The sequence below is a fragment of the Haliaeetus leucocephalus genome, unplaced genomic scaffold, assembly GCF_000737465.1.
Source record: "Haliaeetus leucocephalus isolate CR32 unplaced genomic scaffold, Haliaeetus_leucocephalus-4.0 Scaffold217, whole genome shotgun sequence".
NCBI classification, from domain to species: domain Eukaryota; kingdom Metazoa; phylum Chordata; class Aves; order Accipitriformes; family Accipitridae; genus Haliaeetus; species Haliaeetus leucocephalus.
In genome coordinates, this window is record NW_010972653.1 from 11,180,652 (window position 1) to 11,199,992 (window position 19,341).

Genomic DNA, 19,341 nt, shown 5'->3' on the forward strand with positions numbered 1-19,341 from the left:
CCAACACCTCACGTGTCGCGCCTGGCCCGCGCCGGCCGGTGACGCCAACCGCCCCCTTCCGCCAATGGAGAAGGGCGCTGCCGGGTAGCAACAAGCGCGGCGGCCAATCAGCGGGGTGGGGGGTGCAGCCGCGCGTTACTTCCGTCAATAGCCCCGCGGGCCGGGCCGAGCGCGCGCTACCGTGAGGTGAGGGGACGTGAGGGGAAGGGGAGGGCGGGCAGGCAGGCAGGCAGGCAGGCAGGCAGGCAGGCAGCCGGCCGGGGGGCGAGGGCCCGGGTCTACAAATGAGGCGGGGAAGGGTGTTGGGATTGTATAGGGGAGGCCCGGGGGTTTGGGGCTGGGTGTGGACAGAACGGGCAGGCGTGGCTTGAGGGGTTTGGGACTGGGTCTTAGGGGCGTGTGGAGCTGGAGTAGTTCGGGACGAGGTGTTAGGGTGGGCGGGTGGGTCTGGGGAAGGGGCTGCGGCTAGGGATGAGGGGCAGCGTTGGAGGGGGTTGGGGGGAGGGGGATGCCTGGAGCCTGCCTGGAGGAGTGGCGTGTTGGGATATCAACGGACTGCATGAGGATGGGAGAACTGGGAGAAGCGAGGCCTGGGACAGCGGCAGGCTGGAGGGAAGAAGCCTGGGATGGGCGGCTCAGTTGGAGATGAGGAGCATTTGTGCCTGCTGGGAACCAAGAACTGCATGGCCTGGATGCACTAAAATTGTTGTATGGGGGAAATAACAATCAGAATAGGGGTGGGCAAAAGAAAAGCTGAGGAGCTGATGAATTGTGGTCTTGCAGAAGTTTGAGACTTGATTTGAGATAGTCTTTTGATATGAGGAAACATGGGCTGGGATGAAGTCTGTAAGCAGACTCTGACCTCTGAGTCACAGAGGTTGACTGGGCTAGGTCCTAGAAGAAGGTCATCTGCCTGTAGTGGGGGTGTAAAGGAGCAGTTTCTGTTGAAAGTTGAGCTGCTGAAGAGATTTTGTTAGCATGCTAAAGGAAGGGATGGGTGTGCTGCTGGATTGTTAGGAAACTGGAGAACTTTGCCTGTTCCCATCATGTTGGCAACAGACTTGCTACTGAATAACAAGAATGGTTTGGGTCATAATGACGTGTTCTTAAGTACAGGATTATATAGACAGATTTCCAGTACAGTGGCAGAGTAATTGGATGACGTGCTGCAATTGTGAATGGCTTTGCAGTGACTTTGCTCACGTGTTGAGTTAGCTACCTCATGGAAAGCAGAACTTCCTTTCAAGTGCAAGGATGGCTGGAGCAGTTACTGTAATATCCAGTTGTACTAAGCTGGCATACACAGCCCTCCTCTTCTGTGCTTATTTCTGGTGGTTCTTGTTTCCTCAGTCCTTTCTCCCCCTCTCCTGAGGAAAAGGTGTATGATGCAAAATGAAGAGCTCTTATTCTTATTTGTTTTTAGGAAAAAGCTAAATGCAATCAATGTCTTGTCTTAAATCCTTGTTGTTAGCTAATGACCACATTCATTCCCCAGTCTTTTTTTCCTTTAAAGAACCCTGTCCCACTGCCTCTTCCCCAAAATCCAAGTCTAGGGAGCTTATCTTTTGTTGTGGTGAAGGTTTTAACAAGTAAACAGTTGCCTGCTATTACTGAAGGTATACTGCATAAAGTATGCTGGAACTCTTGAAAGCAAGCTCTTGTCTGGAAGCCACAGGGATGCTTTAGTGCAATGCTGTACAGGGAAGCAGAGTCTGAGGGGAGGCAGAGCAAAAGAATGGATCTTCTTACCTGTCCAGTCAGTCATACTCTATGATCACTTCTCATATGAAAGACATGCGTAGGAGAAGTGTTTATGATACATTGCAGCTTCTTAATATTTGGTCACTCCTCAACAACAATCAAATCTATGCTTCAGTCCTGCAGGAACTGAGAAATGTGGGATTTTTTTTTTTTTTTTTTTAGTTACATATGCACTGTCACTAAAAGAATACTTTTACATTTCCGATTCCCATGAGCTACAGCTTTTGACCATGAGTACAGGTCATTTTGTGGTAATGCTGCTGATGGATGCACTCTTAGCTGGTGCAATAGTGAAACTATGTCTTGGACTAAGAATATCTGTTTCTTTAGGACAAAATATAATTAGGTCAACATGTACCAACCTCACAGAATTACTGACTTTTTGTAATCTTCCATAAATGTTTAAGTAATTTTAAAGAAGTTAAAGTAATCTGTGATTTTTCTAATAGCTTTTTTTTCTCTTAGAAAGATAATGTGCTGAATATGTCATACATATACAGAAATCATTCATGTCTCTATAAGCTTTTTGTCTTAAGTGTGATTTTCCAGGATTTCTGGAGCAGACATCAGTAGTCTTGGGGGTAGGGGTGAGGGGGTGGGGTGCACTTCCTTATACTGTTATTATTTTGAAAACACTTAATGTAATTTTTTTGAGGAGGGATGACAGAACATCTGTTCTGTATTGAAACCTTGCAATGAAAGACCATCACTTTTCAGGTTGTAAAGATCAGGAAAGTAGTCTGGTTTAGAGCATGTAACTATTGAAGCGTGTCATTTTAAATGCCAGTACAGCTCCCTGTGAGGAAGTTATGCATAGCACTTACACGGGTGGCCTGATACCTTGAAACCACAGGGTTTTTTCCAAAGTTTAAGAATTTATGAAGTATACTAAGCATCCTATTCTGTAAATTATGATTAGCTTTGGACTTAAGCTACTTCCATCTGCTTTAACAAAATACTCCATGTTTTCTTGTATTGTTTTCAGGAAGTTTTTTTTCTTTATCCTCTTTTTTGTAACTTACCCTGTTAACCTCTAACGATACATGTTCCCACTTTGCTGCAAGTATGTGGTCTCATTTTTTTCACTTCCTTTTCCCAACAATTCTTTATCAATGTAAGTATTCTTGAAATATTTTAAATCTTTATTTCAAGTTATCCCATTTAGCCTATAATGAAGTCTGTGGTTCTGAATTCTCTCTAAATTTTAATTTTTGAGCAATGACATGCACCTACAACAGTGTTTTATTTTTATATCAGAGCTGCTGACCAGGAATAGATCATGAGCTCTGTATCTCTAGATATGGTTCAAAACCTTCTGTTTTATGTTTGTCTAAGATGATGTTTTTGACTTGCTGTCTGCTGTTTTCTGAGTCTCTTTCAGTGATTTAACAAATTTTCAGGTAAATTCTGCTAATCTTGGCAGGAGGAAAAGTACTTTAACCTATGTTACTCTGAAATGCACTCATGAGCACCAAGTATTTAAACAGTTGTATGATAAGGACAAGAGGCCTTAATTTTAGTCAAAACAAGGGGAGTTCTAAACAACTTGGGGGAAAAAAGTATGTTATGGTTCATATTACTCCTAGGAAGCAGTAAAAAGATTGGAAAAGCAGATAGGCATGATTAGAGTTTGTGGTGGCTGGAGGAAAGGATGTGGTAAGTTTAGGAAAAGATTCCTGTTAGATTCAGAGGAAGGCTGAGTTATGAGTAGGAAGGGGACTTTGGTCAATGCTGAGGGCTAGACAATGCACTTTGTTTTGTGTGGTGTGCATTTTTTAAATTAAAAAAAAAAATACTGGCTCACTCAGCTTGTATTTATTTAGGCTTTTTATGCGTCTGTCCCTTCTCCTGTTCTAACTAGTATATTGGGCAGATGCTGGTCAAGAGTGCAAATGGATAAATAAATTCATAGTGGTGTTTGATGTGGCCCAATATTTTTTCAAGTTGAAAAAATATTAGAAAATGCATACTTGTTAGGAACAAAGCTGTTGGTGTCAATATATTAACATATATTTCAAATATGATAATGCTGTTTTCCTTGTATAGCTGGCATGTGAAATCTCTAGTTAAAATAAGGAGCAACATGTATGCATGATGAATGGGAAGAAGAGGGCAAAAGCTAGCAAGGTCAGAGTCTTCAAAGTGTAGAAAACTGCTTTGTTCATATTCTTACTTAACGTGTCAGAAGTGATTCTCCCTTTTGATAAGGGGTAGCAGAACACTGTTTGAATGATATACCTGTGATGACTTGCATCTGTTTGTAGGAATTTCAGGAGACATTTCACAATTGACTTTATGATGCAGTCTCTATTTGTCCTGGTATCCAGTTAATAGCCTAGTGTGGGAGGTGACCGTCAACAACAACTGAAAAAATATTTGGGAAAATGAAAATTCCTTTACTGAAACATCACTGTACAGTGTAGCACAAACTCAGTATTTATAAGCCTTAGGGGAAAAAAAAAAAAAAGGCACAGCATTGATTTTGTGGCCTGTCAAAACTCTTTAGCAACTATTTACTAGTCAGTCAAAATCAGTAATCTGTTTGGTCATGGTGGAGCAGATTACACAGGATATAATTTTGCTTGTTTTGGTATCATCCCTTTCCTGGACTACCATGATTCTTTTCCTTGTTCTCTAAAGAACTAGGAAACCTACCTTGATCTAAATAAATGCTGAAAGACAAGAAGAATGAGGTTATGGAATCAATAATATACTTAAGAAACCACTGATTCTGTTTCTTAAAAGGATGCTCCACAGAGAACTTTCTTTCCTCAAGGTAATAATTTTTTTTTTTTTTTAAGGTTAAACAGTATCCTGGTTTTGGCTGGGATAGAGTTAATTTTCTTCCTAGTAGCTGGTACAGTGCTGTGTTTTGGATTTAATATGAGAATAATGTTGATAACACACTGATGTTTTAGTTGTTGCTAAGTAGCGCTTATCCTAAATCAAGGATTTTTCAGTTTCCCATGCTCTGCCAGCAAGGAGGGGCACAAGAAGCTGGGAAGGAGCAGAGCCAGAACAGCTGACCCGAACTAGCCAAAGGGATATTCCATACCATAGGACGTCATACTTAGTATATGAACTAGGGGGAGTCGGCTGGGAGGGGTGGATCGCTGTTTAGGCATCAGTCAGCAGGCGGTGAGCAGTTGCATGTGCATCACTTGGTTTTTTTCTTGGGTTTTATTTCTCTTTCTTTTTGTTATATTCCTTTTCATTACAGTTGTTATTATTATATATCATTGTTATTTTATTTTAGCTATTACACTGTTCTTATCTCAATCCACAAGTTTTACTTTTTTTTCCGATTCTTCTCCTCATCCCTCTGGGAGCAGGGAGTGCGTGGCTGCATGGTAATTAGTTGCTGGCTGGGGTGAAACAGCAACGAAGAGAAAACTGAAATAATGACAAGAAGTTTTGCAGCTTTTATTAATAATTAAATAATGCACAAACAATCTTCTTGCTGCTTATAGAGAAACCATGCCATTTTTGGGCCAAGATTGGAGATCCCCTGGATGGAGATGGGTTAAAACAGAAGATGGATGGAAACGATGTGAACCCTTCAGTCCTGCACTTGAAGATGGGAATAGTCAGCTGAATGATATCAGTCACGCTGTGTAAGTTAAAGAAAAAAAAGTGATTCTGCATGAGTTAATAGCAGGTGGGAAGGCAAAGATTGACTTAATTTCCATTCAGACTGCAAGTGTTTGTGGTATCATCTGCCTATTCTAGAAGTATACAAATGCAACCACGTGTTTTGTTTAGTTAGGCAGACAGGAGGCCACTATGGAGATAGTCTGTCTTTTGTCACTGCTTCATGAGTTGCTTATTTTAGGTGGACAGATCCCATCTTATGTTACATGTCTTTAAAAATAAAAAAAAAAAAACTTAAAAAAATCAACCAAACAAAACCTGTCAAGTACTATTTAAAGATAAAAGTGATACTTACAAATTGCAAGTGCAACAGGCATATTGAAGTGTTACCTGGAAGTGAATGAAGACTTTCTGCTGATTGGGTGTTGGATTAGGACTGTTCATGGCAGTCATGTAATGCCTTTGCTCCAAATACACAATTAATGGTAGTTTTATGGTAATTCTCTAACACAATATGAGTGTATGTGCTCCTGTACAACAGGTGAGAAAGATATTCGTTAAATAAAGTAATACTTGTGGCAGATGCCCACAGACTGGTGTGATACAAATAGCTTTCTCGAAACAAATTCCTACTTGGTTTCTCCATGAAGAAATAGTTCTCAGGGATAGCATTCTTGGTCATAAATTCCAGCATAATGTGCTCATAATGAGAAAAAGGAACATTCAGTGTTTTGTTGTTAGTCCAGTAAATGATACCCTAACTGATCTGATTTAGAGGGAATTTACTGGCAAGCTAGGACTTGCTGCAGTCATACACCTGTGTTTTTTCTAAATTTGTGAAATAAACCTCAAGAGAGTTATCAAGCAGTGAAGAATTATTATTAAGCTTATCTTGACCTACTGTTTTCTTCATGCCTTTTTTCTTTTTGTGTTCATCTGTCACTGGTCTTATTTGGGCTTTTTCCACACAGTCTGGCCACCATGGATACAAAAGACTATGCTTGTCTGGAAGAGTGTTCAGTAAGCCTCCAACATAAAAGTTGCCTTAAATACCTTTGAAAAAAAAATCTGTTCTTCCCTCTTTCATATATCTTTAATAATATAGTTGGCAAATGAAAGGAAAGCTAATTTAATTTTCATAGCTATTTGCACAGTTACTAGATAATTATATCTTGTAGGTTGCTTGAATGAATATTGTTTGGCAAGTATGACATAAATGATCATTGTCTTTGTGAATATCATTAAGACTTCTGCTCTTTTGATCCTAATTTTATATATATCTTTTCTGCAGAAAGCAAGTTGAGGTATTTTTATTGCTTCTTCAAGCAAAAATACTAGATTTCTTTTTTCCTTAGTCTTGCAAGAACTTAGTATTGAATTCCTCTGGAGCTGTCTTGCTAGAAACAGATTTAAATCAACTCTTTTTGGAAATATATGAGCATTGAAGTTCAGGACTGAAGTAAGTACATTAGTTTGAAGGGACTGGCTGTGAAATGCTCTGAGGGGGAAGAAGTTTTCATGAAATCTGAGGTGTTTCATGATTTGGGTTTCTTAGGCTAGCTTGACAATTTGTCAGAATCCCAAACTCAGGGACCAACCTAGTCCGCAGCAGATGCCCCCATCTGTAGTGATGCCCCAGTTCCCCATCTTCATCTTGCACATCTCTTACTTAGCAAAGTCAAACCACACCATATTCTGTGGCCTTTTTTCTTTTTTTTTCTTAAATTCTGCTTGTTCTGTCTATTCAGTTAAAAATGTATATGGTCTATACTTAGACTACAGAATTCAAGTTGGTACTTCTTGGCAAAGTAGCACTACTTGGGAGTCATTTCACTACACCTTGAACTTTAGAGCTCTGACTACAACTTGAACTTTGCATCTATGAGTTAACCTTTGCTGTTAAACAGCAATTAATGTCTATTTGCAGAACATTATAGAACAATACAATTTAGCATGGAAAGGACCTCTGAGAGTCATCTGGTCCAAACATATGCTCAAAGCAGGGCCAACTGAGGTTGGGTTGTATAGGGCCTTGCCCAGCTGAACTTTGTCCATTTCCAAGAATGGAAATTCCTCTTTGGGTTCCTGTTCTAAGTTCCGTGACCCTCACTGGGATTTTTTGTTTGTTTGTTTGTTCGCTCTGCCCCTTAAATCTAGTAAGAATTTCTCTTATCACAGATTGTGTCCATTACCACTTGACTTATTACTGCCCATGTCCTCTAACCTTACAGTCTAGCTCTATCTTACTTATACCCTCATATTAGATATTGACAGTAATCAGATTTCTCTCCACCACCACTTCTTAACACTGAACAAGCTCAGTTCTCTTAGCTTCATGCATTATGTGCTCCAGTACTTATTAACCTCAGTAACTCCCCACTGGACTTGTTCCAGTATGCCAATGTTTTTATTGTATTGGGGAGCCCCAAACTAAACACAGTACTCCAGATGTAGTTTCTCATGCCAAGTAAAGGGCAATGATTATTTCTTTCGGTCTGCAGGATACACTGTTGTGAACTTGGACCAGGGTGCAGTTGGCTTTTTACAACACAAGGGCACACTGCTGATCTGCATTCATCTTGGTATCCACAAGACCCCTGGCTCCTTTGCTGCAAAACTGCTTCCTATCCTGTCTGTACCCAGCATATACCCGGGCGTGAGGTTCTTCTATCCCATGTGCAGGGCTTTGTATTGAAGTACAGCAGTGTACTGTGTCTTGCTGGCTGGTTCTCTGTACCATCTTAAGCTATTTGGAAACAATTATCTGTCTATATTGAATAGACAGCTCAGCTTAGGATGTCTGTTAACGTGTTGTGGCACTGAGTAAGAATGAGGCATGATAAAATGCTTCCTTCCTTGTGGAAGAAGCATATAGTAAACAATGCATAAATACTTTATTTGTCTCTTTTTTAACTGCCCTGTGAATAGGATGAGGGTATATGCCAGTCTGGCTGTCCTAACAGGGTTTTATTTATTTTCCCCCATAAAATGAAGTAATATTTTTCACCAAAATATTCTGTACAAATCTATGCTAAACTTAGTACTTGAGTATTGTATTCCAGGAAGCAGTTATGGCAGTTTTCCTTTAAAAAGAAATAAATTGAAGCTGTGTTGACTGAAACCCTCTTACTTTTATTTGTATTCTCTTCTGTGAAAGAAGCTATGAATGGAGTTACTTGACAAACTTTGTCTCTTATCCATTACAAATACTTTCTCTACAGAAATTAAAAAGATTTAATCACAAACAGATTCATAAATAAACCTTCAAGACATGTAAATAACTTAAATTGAAGAATATGTTTTTATTAAAATAGAACTTTTTACCTTATTCGATTAGTCATCTAATGCTGGTGGTGAATCCAGTTGATGAATTAGTCAAAAATGGGGGACCTAATGATAACCATGCTTGAACAAACATAATCACTTGTGCAGGAACAATTTAAATGATTTGGAATAATTCTTGAATAGTTGCACTTAAAATTAGTTCCATTTATGGAAACTAAGATGGAAAAAATGAGACCCTCAGTTCTGTAGCTCTTACTTATTTGGATAATTAATATTATTATATAAGTGAAAAGTGCCTTGTATTCAAGGTATACAGTAGCTGGAAAGGTGGTTGAGGCAGTGCTTATTCAAGCTCTGTGGGCTGAATGCTGGCCACAGCTACCTGCCATTTGTACCTATAAATTCTAGCACAGATACGTATTTCCACTGCCATGGCACTGTGTCCTTGAAGCTTGGTGGGAGAGAGAGAACAGTACTGCCTTACAGAATTGTATGTAAAGATCTCTCAATAGCCTGCAACTTAGGAGTAAAGCTGTCTTGTGCTTTCTTTTTGAGGTAAAAGAAAGAGAATCAGACTAATCTAGTAAGATTTTTCATGATGGTGGTATTGCTTTTTTTTGTGTGTTAGGCTCATGTGAACTACTTGCACTGGCAGGGTAGTCATTAGAGCCTACAGTGCCTCTTGTCTAATTCCGTGAGATACGGTGTTCACAAATGTGTTTTTGGCACTGGATAGAAGTCCTTGGATTTGAGTCTAGTCTTAGATAATTTTGGCATTTGACCAATACATTGTAATGTTATTTGGTGCAGGCACTGAACTCAGGATTTTCCAAGCATGGTCAAGCTGTAAATGGCTTTGAGCCTCTTCTAAAACACTTAGTGTGTCTCTGTAGGTAATTGCATGACTCAAGGGCATTCCTTCCTCCATGAGAAAAGAAGCAAGGGGATGAAGAAGAATAGTTGGAGCTTGGATAGCCCTTGACTTGGATAGTCAAGTTTTCCAGCATTTTAAGTGTCATACCCAAGAGGTTATTTAAATACTGCTATGAAATTACTTTTTTGAAAAAGCTGAAATTCTTGCATGCTTTATGTAGGGTATTGTAATTCTAAGGACACCAGGTACTTTGCTTTTTAGAAGCTTTAGAATAATTTTGTATGAAGAAGTGCATCATCAAGACAAGAAGGTTAGAATAGCTGTAAATTGGCAGTATTGTGTATGTATTTAAATCCTTCCAGGTACACTCAGATGTTGTGTGTAGTATTATGGTAAAAATGCTAAATTAAGGCTTCTGTTACACCATATGCACTTGATTTGATTTCTTGTATCTTAGCTTGGAGGTTGGGGGGGAAGGGAGGCAGGCAGGGGTTGCTTTTGGAAATGGTGGAGCAGCTTTGTTACTCATCAAGCAGCTTTCCAGATTTCTGGAAGGAAGGCTAACAGTGTCTGGGGAAGTGCCTGTATTTCTGTCCCATTCTTCTGATGTCTGTAGGACTCTTGCTTCCATTCTTGGTAAGAGACTTAAAGTTTGTCAAAAAGAATGGTGATGGTTACAAATAAGTAGGGAAAGAGTCTCTACATGAAGTGGGACAGAACATGAAGAAATAAAGCCTCATATGAGAAGATCCTCAGAGATAACAGCGAAATTAGTCTTTTTGCTAAAATGACATGGAGAATTCCAGGAATGTCACAGGTGAATTTGAATGTCAGACAAAGGTGTTTGAAATAGCCTTCTTCATCTTTGCAATTCCTTGTGTTAATTGACTGCACTTAAGCTGCATTGCTTGTTTATCTGATGCTTGAGGAAGTGTATACTATTGGGGGGGCAGGGGTGGGCTTTAAATCACTTCAGGTATGTTACTGATCTAAATTGCTTTCTAGGGACACTTCCTCTCCAGGAACAAAAGAAGGAATCCTGCCAGACTTACCTTCCTTTTTCTACAGCAGGTCTTCAGGAATGCTGCCTCCCCTCCTCTCCCCATTGCACTGGGTCAATAGGAATGGGTGTGTTTCTGTTCTGCCCGAATTATGTTGCAGAGTATCAGGCCCTTATCTCTCTAGTCTTCTGTCTGTTGTTAGGATGATAAAGCTAGGTCCGGGAGCATTGGGCTCTATTTCTGATTCTGCAGCAACTTTTCAGATTCTGCAGTAATTTCTCACATGATGTGGCGATGCAGTTGGTATGCTATAACATAATTAAATTAATAATGTTAGTGAGCTTAAAAAGATATTTCCTTTATGATAGCTTTGGGGAAAAAAACCTGATGGATTGGAATGTTATCTAATCAAAGTAACTTGTCGGTGTTGATGTTCTGCATTTGTCAGTTCCCAGTTCCTTTTCTCCAAATTCTTCTGCTGTTTGACCAGATAAAATATTTCGCAATGTTGCATAGAATATTGAAGTTGTTGGGTCTTTATCCTCTGCTTTAAAAATGGTAAGACATGAACTAAGGCCCTCACCTTGGATTGAGCTCTATCTGAATGCAGAGGTATGTTAGCTTTTTTCAGGATTTAAACCTAAGATGAAAACAACTTTTGTATTTCTCAGTCTTCTCAACTTGTGTACCTTTAAGCTGAGCTAGCGTTTACTGATTAGAGCAACTAAAATAACAAAGCTTCTTTTACAGTGTTGTTTAGTCATCCTCCTTAATAGATGGTTCAAGCCTCAAAACTAACGGTATAAACTAGTAGCAATAGACTAATATAATTTGGGTTTGTCACTTAATGCCCAATATTTTTGAATAAACTAGTGTCCTTTGGTTTTACAATGTTCAGCTGTTGCTGGTGTAGTTTGAAGTTCAAACTGACATTGATAAATAGATTCATCTAGCAAGTTCAGATTACAAAATAGTAATGAATGGGAGGAGTTTTGTATACAGCTTTCTTGTCAAAGACTAATAATGGGGAAATAAAATAGTCCTACAGTTAAACTTGGAAACATCATTAAAAATATGTTGGGGTTTTTTTTTCCAGCTGGCAGACTTTAATGCAGAGAATTATAAGCTGTATGCACCTTTAAATATTTAATCACTGCTGTTCTAATTAGATGTGTTTATTTCAGCATCATAACTGGTGATGATGAGGATGAAGAAATATTCAGTACTGAAGATTGTGAGTTTGCAGCCAAGAAAAGGAAAAAAGATCATTTTAGGAATAACACAGATTCACAATGTAAGGCTGGGTTTTTTTCATTTATTTTAGAAGACTGTTGTAGGTTCAGCAAAATGTTGTTATAATTGCCATTCATTTAGAAGTCTGATCTATGGATGAATATGAGTTATGTTTACTTCCGTATTGGCAACAAACTCTGGTGTCAGAAGTGATACATCTTAATTGAACTGTGGCATAGATCATCTAATGTGTGTGATTTTGATTATTTTTTTCCTTCCCCGAAGATCCAAAGGTAATTCATTGAAGAATAGTAATTCCTGAATAATGAATGTCTTCTGATACAAACCACTGTTTTGTTTTGTGGACTGGTTTTAGATTAAATTCTTCTGGATGCTTATGGAAGGTTCTGCTTACCAAAGCAGCTGTTTTATTTTTGCTTAATTCAAATTCTGATTAGTGATACAACTCCAGAATCAGTTCATAAATAAATCTATTTTGTCATAATACCTCTAGCTCTTGGTAAAGACTTTATCAGTCTATCAGTGAATTTCTTGAAGAAAAGTCCCTTTTTTTAAATTAAAAAATGAAAGCCATTTTGACAGTTCTCATTTTTAAAAGGTCACCTGTACTTTGGACTGCAAATGTGTATGTCAGCAAATAAACTTATTGAAGTAGAAAATTTGGTAGAATAGGTAAAAAAGGTAAGTTGATTAGCAACTTTTTGGCGTTTCTAGTGCTTTGATATTGAAATTATCTCCATTGTTTGTATATTCCTAAAATTGTAAGAAATGGCCTTGCAGAAAGCTGGAAGTTTCCTTAGGCTTGTCTGAGCTTGAAGATTTCAAAAGATTCAAGTGGCTATATGTAAGAGCATGCTTTCATTTGACAACATACTAGACTGCTGAAAACTGAAGGTCTGCCTAGTTGCCTTTATTAGTCTTGTATAATGGACTTCCCTGCAGTATTCTGCAACTACTTGAACCAAGTTGGATGTGGAGCAGGCACCTTTACAGAAGAAAATCGATTAGAAGGGTAGAGTGGTCAGGAACAAAAAGGTTGCTCATTTCTGTACTTTCCTGTGTTAAGTGCTAAGGAGCCTGTTGGATTAAAAAAGATCAGGGGGTTTGTAGGAGAAATTGACTGTTGGTACACAGTTGACAAAAGTTGTGCTATATCTGCCAATTGTGTGCCAACTCTTGTGTTTGATTTATAAAATTATTTAGCTTTTTTTCCTCTATTTTTTTGAAGTACATAACTTCTGAAAATTTGTAGTCAACCTTTTCAGCCTTTATAAACTTACTTCATTAAAACTGTTCTACCATCTATCCTATTTTATGAAGCATTTTATTGAGGACGGTCTGTTTTGTTCAGTTTCTTTCTAGAAGGCATTACCTGAAGTGGAAGCCTAAAAATGCTTATATTTTGATTTTATTTTAGGTTTTTATCGTGAAAAGTGGATTTATGTTCATAAAGAAAGCACCAGGGAAGTAAGTCCTGCATGCTGTGTGTCAATTCCTACAATATTTGTGCTTCTTAACTGACAAATAGTATATTAAAAAAAAATGCATTTGTGCTCTGTGGTCTTAGGGGTTATGTTCAACTCTCTCTTCATTGGCAACAGTACACCTGTACGTGGTGAGGCAAAGGCAGCTACCAAAGTGACTTTACATGGCTTATTGTGGTAGAGATGTGGGAACTTGCAAGGATGGACATACAGTTTTCCACTACTTTTCCAAGCCCATCTGTCTCTATCTGTACTGTGTGCCTTTGAACTAAAATTGAAAGTATTTGCAAAACCAGAGTAATGTCTTCAAAGGAGGTGTCTGCAGGCAGCTACCTGGTATTTTGGAATCTTGGTGTAAATTTGAATATAAGTAAGTAAAACTTCAGTTTCAAACTTTACAAAGAGGACCTTTGTATTCCACAAAGTCCAGATGCTTTCAGTTTGGGATACAAACTGTATCATGCAACTGTGAAAAGAACATGAAAGATCTTGGAATGACCTCTCGGAAAGTCAAGAGTTCAAATACATCCATCATATGTACAGATAAACTGTCTTGAAGTTTGAGTTTCATTCGTGTGTTGATTCCTGTGGTTTTCTGGGATGGGTGAAACTTGGAGACCTGTAAGGATGTCTGTCAACCACACAGTAACGCCAGCCAGGAGAGAGGGAAGGAGGTGAGTGTGATGACCCTAGCCATGCAAGCAAAAGTTGGCTTTGCATTTTAGAGCTGAGAGACCATAAAGAGCTCTGTACTTGGGAAGAACATGGTGTTGTGGAGAGATCTTACATAGAGGAGACACTGGAGGACTTCACCTTGCAGGCCAAGGACCTGGAGGCTGCCCTTCTACACCTGAAGGGTATTACAAAGACTTTTACTGGATTCATAGCCCTCTTTCCCAGTTTTATCTTCATCTGTGATAGATGTAGTTACTTACATTGGTCTGCAAAAGTCTCAAGCATGCTCTTTCCCTTTGTGCCATCTCAAATTTAGGGTAAGAAGGAAGGGGGGGTGACAGGCTGTCACCAGTCATTATGGTGTTTTGAATGGTAAGGTTGTTAAGCTGAGTTTTCAAACTACCTTCAGGCCAAAACACAAATTGCCTAAAGTCACTCATTGCTATCCTTCGTAACCTGTATGTTGAGATTATTCCCCCCCACACACACACCCCGACTTGTGCAGGAGTTGGTGTACTAGTGATGTATGATTATTTGCTCGGGTTTCTTGTCCATTCAGAGTGGACAAAATATTTTGGTGTACAAATTAGCTTATTCTTGTGACTGCTGTTGTCTTCCAGTAATGGACCATTCACCATTCCTGTTTAAAAAATAAAAAATAAAAAAATAGAAAAAACAAAACAGGGATGGTTAGAATTAATCACTAATCTTTTTCAAATAATTCCTTGTATAAATTGAAAACTTTAGCATAAAAAGCTAGACGTTAAGTAGCAGAATGAAAAAGTAGCAAGGAATAAGCATACTTGAACAAAAAAATTCAGAGCAACAATTTAAGCTAATCTAAAACATAATTTACAGAGTCTTTAGTTGTCCTTACAGGTTGTAATCTTACTTGATTTCAAAATGGCTGTCTCGCAACTAGGAAGCTTTTTTCCAAACTGAATACTGAATTTGGGGGCAAAATGACAAGAGTAGGAATGTCTTGATAAGAAATGTGTGAAACATGCTGTGGGAGAGCACTGAAAATAAAGAAAACCAAAACAAGTGCAGGTGTATAGCTGAAATGAAGTAGGAGATGCTCTTTGAGTAATTTTATCATGATGGTTCATTGGGAAAGATAGAGTTGAAGCTTCATAGAAATCTGCTTCCAGCTGTTTAAGGAAATGTACCTCTCACGTTAATGTATTTAACCATGGCCTTTTGATAACAGCTTAGCCAGAGAAGAGCCTCAAATATTTAAATTTCAACAAAAGTTCTGTTGCCTGTAAGTGTTAATTCACTGCTATTAGCCAACCAAATTGTGCATATTGTGAAGTGTGCAGTGTGCTTGGATCTCAGGTATGTTAACTGGATGAGCAAGCAGTACAATCCTGAATTCAGTCATTAACCAATAGGCAGTAATTGCTACCACTCTGCAGTGAATAGTTAACTGTTTCATGTCCCAGTGGGGTACATCCAGGGTAAGGTTTCATTGGGTTGCAGAACAGAACGTTAAGTTGTACTGCCATCTTTTCACCATCACGTAATTCACTGAGGAAGTCTGTCTAGGAATGAACTTCAAATAATTATTTATCCCCCTCCGTCCCCGGGCTGATAAGCCATACTAGCACACTGCTCTGCAAGTATCGCTTTCACCAGTTGTAGGGTTTTTCTGGCCTCATTATATTTGCTCCAAGGCTCCTGTGTGGCTTTGTGGCTCTAAATTTACTCAGCTTATGTGATCGCATGTCATTTTGGGCTGCTACTACCACCTTAAGTAGTTCACAACAGCCTCTGAAACTTCCATTTTTTACCTTAAGACACCTGTGCAGAAGTACCAAAAGAAAATGCAATTGCTCTTGCTCTTGGTACCCAAGAACAATTGTGCCTAAACTTCTAGCACCCAGAAAATAAATTCTGTATGTTGAGACCATTTGTTCTTCCAGTCCCAGGAGCAAGTAGCTCTGTTCTTACCCTCAAATATGAACATAAACTCAGTTAATGCTTATGCTTGTAAGCTCAGACTGCTGTACAAACAAGCTCTACCTTGTGCTGAGGCAATTGGGGAGTGTGGTAGCCATGAGTGCCAGCATTGTGGCCATGCAATAGCGGAGTAGAATCCCAGGACACTCAAATACCAGTGATTACAGATTGTATGATTAGTATGAATTTAAAGGCTTTCCTGTCAAGTATTATTTCCTACGTACTTGTTAGTTCCAAATAGCATATCTGGTTTCATTTGTTAAAAGAAATCAAATAAATCTTCAGTCCAGATACATTATACTTCCAGCGAGCATGGTATACATAAGGATCCGTTGAATGGCAGAATGTTTTCCTCAATTTTATCTTTGTTTCTTTCCATTTAAAGTGTGTTTATTCTTCTTCTCAGAGACATGGCTATTGCACTTTGGGAGAAGCTTTTAACCGCTTAGACTTTTCAAGTGCAATTCAGGACATCAGAAGGTTCAATTACGTAGTCAAAGTAAGCTCTTTATTTTTATATGCATATTTTAAAAATACATTTCCCGATATGCCTGTGTGTACAAAAGAAATCATTTTGCACTGAACAGCTGATGATTTGTGACCGTATAAATATCCTGTTCATATGTAATTTATACTGCATGAAGCAACTTTAAACTGAGTAATTTTTCTTTGGTGAAAACTCGTTATGTTGCTCTATGAAAGCCTATAGCTTGAGGAGGATGGTGATGGCCAGTATGCTATGTATTTACAGGGAAACACTGATGGTAGTTTCAGTTGTTGTTCATCAGTCTGGGTAGTGAACTCTCTTTAAAGGCAAAATAATTCCTATACAAGCAAAAATAGCAAAGTGTAATACATCTTAAATATAATTTACTACATCTTAAATATGCTTAAAATAGCAATTTCCAGAAGAATATTTGATGTGTAATTATTCTGCAGTTTTTGTTTCTTCTGCAGCTTCTTAACAGTCCTGTGATTCATTGCACGCTTTTTTAATCTAGGACAAGATATATATGCTTTTACCTTTGTTAACATACCTTAAAACCTGAGACCGCAGCTTCTTCAGTCTTCCTTTTTTTTTTTTCTTCCAGAAATTAGTTTTATTGCAAGTTGTTGTCTTTTACAAATAACGTAGTGAATGAAATTTATAGAAACAGTTATGATATACTAATCTCATGATTCCTTGGAAAGTCCCTTTCTCACTATGTTAGCTTCCCTGGGTCATGTCTAGTCTTAAGTTGAGAATTGAGTGCATGGAACTTGTAAGTTCTGGACAATGGTGCTATCTGCCTGTTTTCCAAAACTATGTAAGTTTTACTTTAGGGAGCCACATAATGTTATGCCTTAATTTCTCAATGCCTAACCAGCTGCCTAATTGGAAATACCTGTTCTGGCAGGTATTGATCTTTCTCTAGCCCTAAGTTGTTGGGGTTTTTTTTGTCATCTAACTTGAGATAGTAAAGTGCTTGTCCCAACTCCTAGAGAAGCTCAAATGTGAGACATATCAGGACTAGAGTTCAGTTCAGTGGTGAGACTGTTCACAAATAATGTAGTTGGAATGCATCCAGAACTCAAAGTCACAAATCAAATTAAATAAACATACCAGGAGAACACCCTTACCACGAGGCCGTGGAGTATTTGGAGAGAAAACACATTCTACCCATCCTTGGGAAGCTGAGAGAGTGTATTATACTTCCAGAAAAACAAGATATGCGGGACCAAAGGAAACAAAGCAAAAAGGATTTGCTTCAAGGCAAGTGGTTAGGGTACTTGCCTGTTTTATTCTCTTTGTAGATTTTTTTTGTATATATATGCATTGTGGTTTAGAACATTGCTTTTTAATGCTGTTTTGAGAGCAGAAACAAGAACCTTGATCTTTCCCAAGACTTTTCAGCCTCAAACAGTAGGAAGAAAAAAAAGCATCTAAAAAAAGGTGATTTGTGTTATAAATGGTGTCAACCTTGAGTGCCTCACTTGAATGGTGAGCAGGCAGAATGAATCCAGAACTAGAATTTTACATGTTTTTTAGATGCTGCGGTGCCTAAGCTGGGTTGCTCAAAACAGTTGATCGGAACAAAGTGCAAAGTCTAAGATAAGCACATTGACCAGTTTCTCTTCTGTTTGCCAAAGAAAATAAAATGGCTGGTTTAGTTAGCCAGGCTTAAGATTGTTGAGAAAGGAGCAATACTTTAAAATTCAGAAATTTGGCTTTGTGATCCAAACTGTTACTATAGTAATGGTAGACCCTAAGAAATTAGGGTGGATTTAGAATAGGAAGCACACTTCCAAAATCATTTTAACATTTTAGAATTTATTTGAAATTTTTAAAATTTTAGAGTTGTTTTACAGTTACAAAAATTATAATCATACCCTTGCATCAGCTCCTCTGAGGTGATAGAGGCAAGCTGACTTTTATCAACAAGTACAGAAACTGTACATCTAAGACCTTAAAAGTTACTGAGCTGCTAATAAACATGATGAATATGAATGACAGCTGCTGCTCATTCTGTAGCCATAGAACTTGCTGACTTGAGAAACATTTGTGGTGGTGTATCTAACAAATTAAAACTTCTGTGTGGATGTCAGTAATATGTGAAGTTGCAACAAGTTTTTTAAAAGGATGTTGAATCTGCTCTATCAGGTTTTAACCCAGTCTGCAACTGAGACTTTTAAGAAGCAGGTCATCCCATACTTATCTGCTTTATACAAGTTCTTATTTACTTCCCTGAAGTTTCTAATGGTGGAGATGTTTCGTGTACATCTCATTTAATGCAGTGCAGCCGTTCCTATATCTTCTCCTCTAAGAATTATTCTTAGTTATGCATGAATACAATGATGATTACTTTTATGTGTGTTGTTCTGCTTCTTGCATTTAAAGATAGCAAGATATAAATCAAGAAGACTTCTTTTTAAATACCAAGCCCTAGTAGATAGCTCTTCTTTGATCCCAGACCACCAAGATGATCCATTTTGATTCTCTAACTAACTAAAAACCTCTCAATCATTATTAAAATTTAATATAGATGTCTGCCCAGGACCCTTTTAGGGTGGGCAGTTGGGGGAGGTGCTGTTTTCCTGTACTTGTTTGTGCTGTAGTATAATGATCATTTCTTAGCTGTTAAACATCTGATACATTGAGTTTGATATGGTCTTTTTTTTTTTTTCAAAATGTTTCTATTTGAATAAACGGTTGATCCATTCAAAGTTATAATCTCTAGTAGACAACGTAAGCCATGGCTATGCATGTATTGGTAAGACTGAACTCATGTGTCAGATGCTTGTACTCATGCACCTGCTAAAACTGCCTTAATCCTTGCATATTAACCTTCACTGAAATGGGAGTCTTCAATAAATCAGCCAGGTGAAATTTTTTTCTTTGATCTCTAGTCTGAGTGACATAACTGAATTTTTTTAAATTAATCAAGAGAAATGTACATACTTGCTTGAATTGGCA

General features: G+C 38.3%; 1 protein-coding gene across 6 annotated transcripts in view; it reads left to right on the plus strand.

Annotated features, from left to right (window-relative positions):
- Positions 1 to 160: 160 nt before the first annotated feature.
- Positions 161 to 19,341, plus strand: part of FBXO25 (F-box protein 25) — a 33,303-nt gene continuing 14,122 nt past the window's right edge. For 2 of the 6 annotated variants that reach the window (XM_010566726.1, XM_010566727.1), the window contains exons 1-5: positions 161 to 186; positions 5,232 to 5,375; positions 11,697 to 11,806; positions 13,184 to 13,233; positions 16,294 to 16,386. In XM_010566726.1, coding sequence (XP_010565028.1) covers positions 5,239 to 5,375; positions 11,697 to 11,806; positions 13,184 to 13,233; positions 16,294 to 16,386 — 390 coding nt within the window. In that variant the 5' untranslated portion in view covers positions 161 to 186; positions 5,232 to 5,238. Of the gene's footprint in view, positions 187 to 5,231; positions 5,376 to 11,696; positions 11,807 to 13,183; positions 13,234 to 16,272; positions 16,387 to 19,341 lie in introns of those variants that run through there. The other 4 variants (XM_010566728.1, XM_010566729.1, XM_010566730.1 and 1 more) reach the window with 4 other exon arrangements.